Here is a 2500-nt window from a genome sequence, read left to right on the forward strand (position 1 = left end):
GTACATGAGCGCCTGCGCGCGCGCGTGTGTGTATATATATTATATAGTGTGTATGTATATATGTATGTTTGTAGGTATGTGAGTACTCGGCCCCGGAGGCGGTTGCCACTCGCCTGGTAGCGGCGCTCCGGCCTCAGCGCCGCCTCCGCAGGGCTCCTCTCGTCCTCCACCAGCGGCTCAAGCTCGATTCCCGCGTCGGGCGGCGTGGTGGTGTGGCCAGCACTGGCGGCATGGGCGCCTGGGCGGTGGAGGCGGAGGTGATGGTGGGCGTTTGGGCGCACCATCTTGTGAAGGCGAAGGCGTGGTCACCGCTCCTCCCGAGCCACGCCAACGAGCCACGTGCCGGGTCCCCACAGCATACCTGTCGGAGAGACATGTTAGAAACACGTTTAAACTTAAAACATGGCATCACTCTGCTAAAATCTCATAGACAGTACTACGTGTAGCAGGCCTGTACAGGGAAGACAAGCGTCAATCTTACATCTAGTTAATTTTCGTCGCGGTGAAATGTCTCCTGAACCAATTATCAACGCTAAATGTCCACATATAAAGCACATGACTAGACACTTCCCATCTGATTACTTTCGGGGAAGTGAAATGTAGCCTAGACGAATCCGGGTGACAGATTGTCTTCACTGGAAGAGAAATCTGTCTGTAAAATGCGCGTGCAAAACACACTACCTGGGCAGATACATTTCCGACTTCCTTGTGATGCTTATCGGCTCATGACAAGAACCATCTAATAAATGAAGCCTAACTTCACAATAGGAGAGAGAAAGAAAGATAAAGCATTTTTTTAACGGTTTGGCTTCCTCTCTTCACAGTGCTTGGAGATGCTCACTTTCCCTTTCAGAAAATGGGTTATTGTTTACAGATGTCCTTTGTCATTAGATCCTACGAACTGTGATACATATACGTACATGCACACGCATACATACATACTTCCATACTAGATATACACACATGCACACCCATCACCACATTCATCATTACTCAATACCCTATTTCAGTAACGTCTAATACTCACTTTCGGAGAAATAAAAAGAGAAACAGTCATTAGAAAGAAAGGAAAAACAAAAAAAATCTTTGGCCACAAAATGTTTCCGCTTCTGCATTGTCATAGATCTGATTATATCCTTCGCTAACCAAGGGAAAGTTGATATTTCGAGAGAATATACTGTTTACCGAAGCATATGTCGTTATATTATGGATCGACGGTTAGACTGAGCGGTATTTTCGGGGTGGCGGGAAAGGATCCATTGTTTATCGCTATCTATTGTTTTGTTATTGTTTTTCTTTCACTTATCTTCTTTGTAGCGTTTCTGTGTCCTTCCTTTTGTCTTCGTTTCTTGAACTTAGTTAATCGACGTTATCTCTTTCTTTGTCAGTCACTTGCTCTCTGCCTCTCTGTCTCTGTCTCTGTCTCTGACTCTGACTCTGACTCTGACTCTGACTCTGTCTCTGTCTCTGTCTCTGTCTCTGTCTCTGTCTCTGTCTCTGTCTCTGTCTCTGTCTCTGACTCTGACTCTGACTCTGACTCTGACTCTGACTCTGACTCTGTCTCTGTCTCTGTCTCTGTCTCTGTCTCTGTCTCTGTCTCTGACTCTGACTCTGACTCTGACTCTGACTCTGACTCTGACTCTGACTCTGACTCTGACTCTGACTCTGACTCTGACTCTGACTCTGACTCTGACTCTGACTCTGACTCTGACTCTGACTCTGACTCTGACTCTGACTCTGACTCTGACTCTGACTCAGAGACAGAGACAGAGACAGAGACAGAGTCAGAGTCAGAGTCAGTCTCTGACTCTGACTCTGACTCTGACTCTGACTCTGACTCTGTCTCTGTCTCTGTCTCTGTCTCTGTCTCTGACTCTGACTCTGACTCTGACTCTGTCTCTGTCTCTGTCTCTGACTCTGACTCTGACTCTGACTCTGTCTCTGTCTCTGTCTCTGTCTCTGACTCTGACTCTGACTCTGACTCTGACTCTGTCTCTGACTCTGTCTCTGACTCTGTCTCTGACTCTGACTCTGTCTCTGTCTCTGTCTCTGTCTCTGACTCTGACTCTGACTCTGACTCTGTCTCTGTCTCTGTCTCTGACTCTGTCTCTGACTCTGACTCTGACTCTGACTCTGACTCTGTCTCTGTCTCTGTCTCTGACTCTGACTCTGACTCTGTCTCTGTCTCTGACTCTGACTCTGACTCTGTCTCTGTCTCTGGCTCTGGCTCTGACTCTGACTCTGACTCTGACTCTGGCTCTGGCTCTGTCTCTGACTCTGACTCTGACTCTGACTCTCTCTCTACCCGAGCAAGCTGCATGAAAGATCAGGAATGGCCAGGCAGTTTTGAAGCAGTATAGGAATTTTATTGAGACTGTGATAGCTCGAGCAGGGTTTTAGTAAGATAAGGACGGTGGTTATATATATTTTCTCCTTATAAGACAAACAGTTTACTTGATAACATAAAAGATAATAACCGTTTAACGACAGGAACATTAAA

The 2500-nt window shown here is 46.7% G+C and overlaps 1 protein-coding gene across 4 annotated transcripts in view; it reads right to left on the reverse strand.

The window, feature by feature from the left end:
* The window catches only part of LOC125028569 (solute carrier family 35 member G1-like), a 69219-nt gene that overhangs the window by 5163 nt on the left and 61556 nt on the right, over positions 1–2500 (reverse strand). For all 4 annotated transcript variants that reach the window (XM_047617972.1, XM_047617971.1, XM_047617969.1 and 1 more), the window contains one exon: positions 114–361. In XM_047617972.1, coding sequence (XP_047473928.1) covers positions 114–284 — 171 coding nt within the window. In that variant the 5' untranslated portion in view covers positions 285–361. The remainder of the gene's footprint in view (positions 1–113; positions 362–2500) is intronic.

The sequence above is a fragment of the Penaeus chinensis genome, chromosome 9 (assembly GCF_019202785.1).
Source record: "Penaeus chinensis breed Huanghai No. 1 chromosome 9, ASM1920278v2, whole genome shotgun sequence".
Taxonomy (NCBI): Eukaryota; Metazoa; Arthropoda; class Malacostraca; order Decapoda; family Penaeidae; genus Penaeus; species Penaeus chinensis.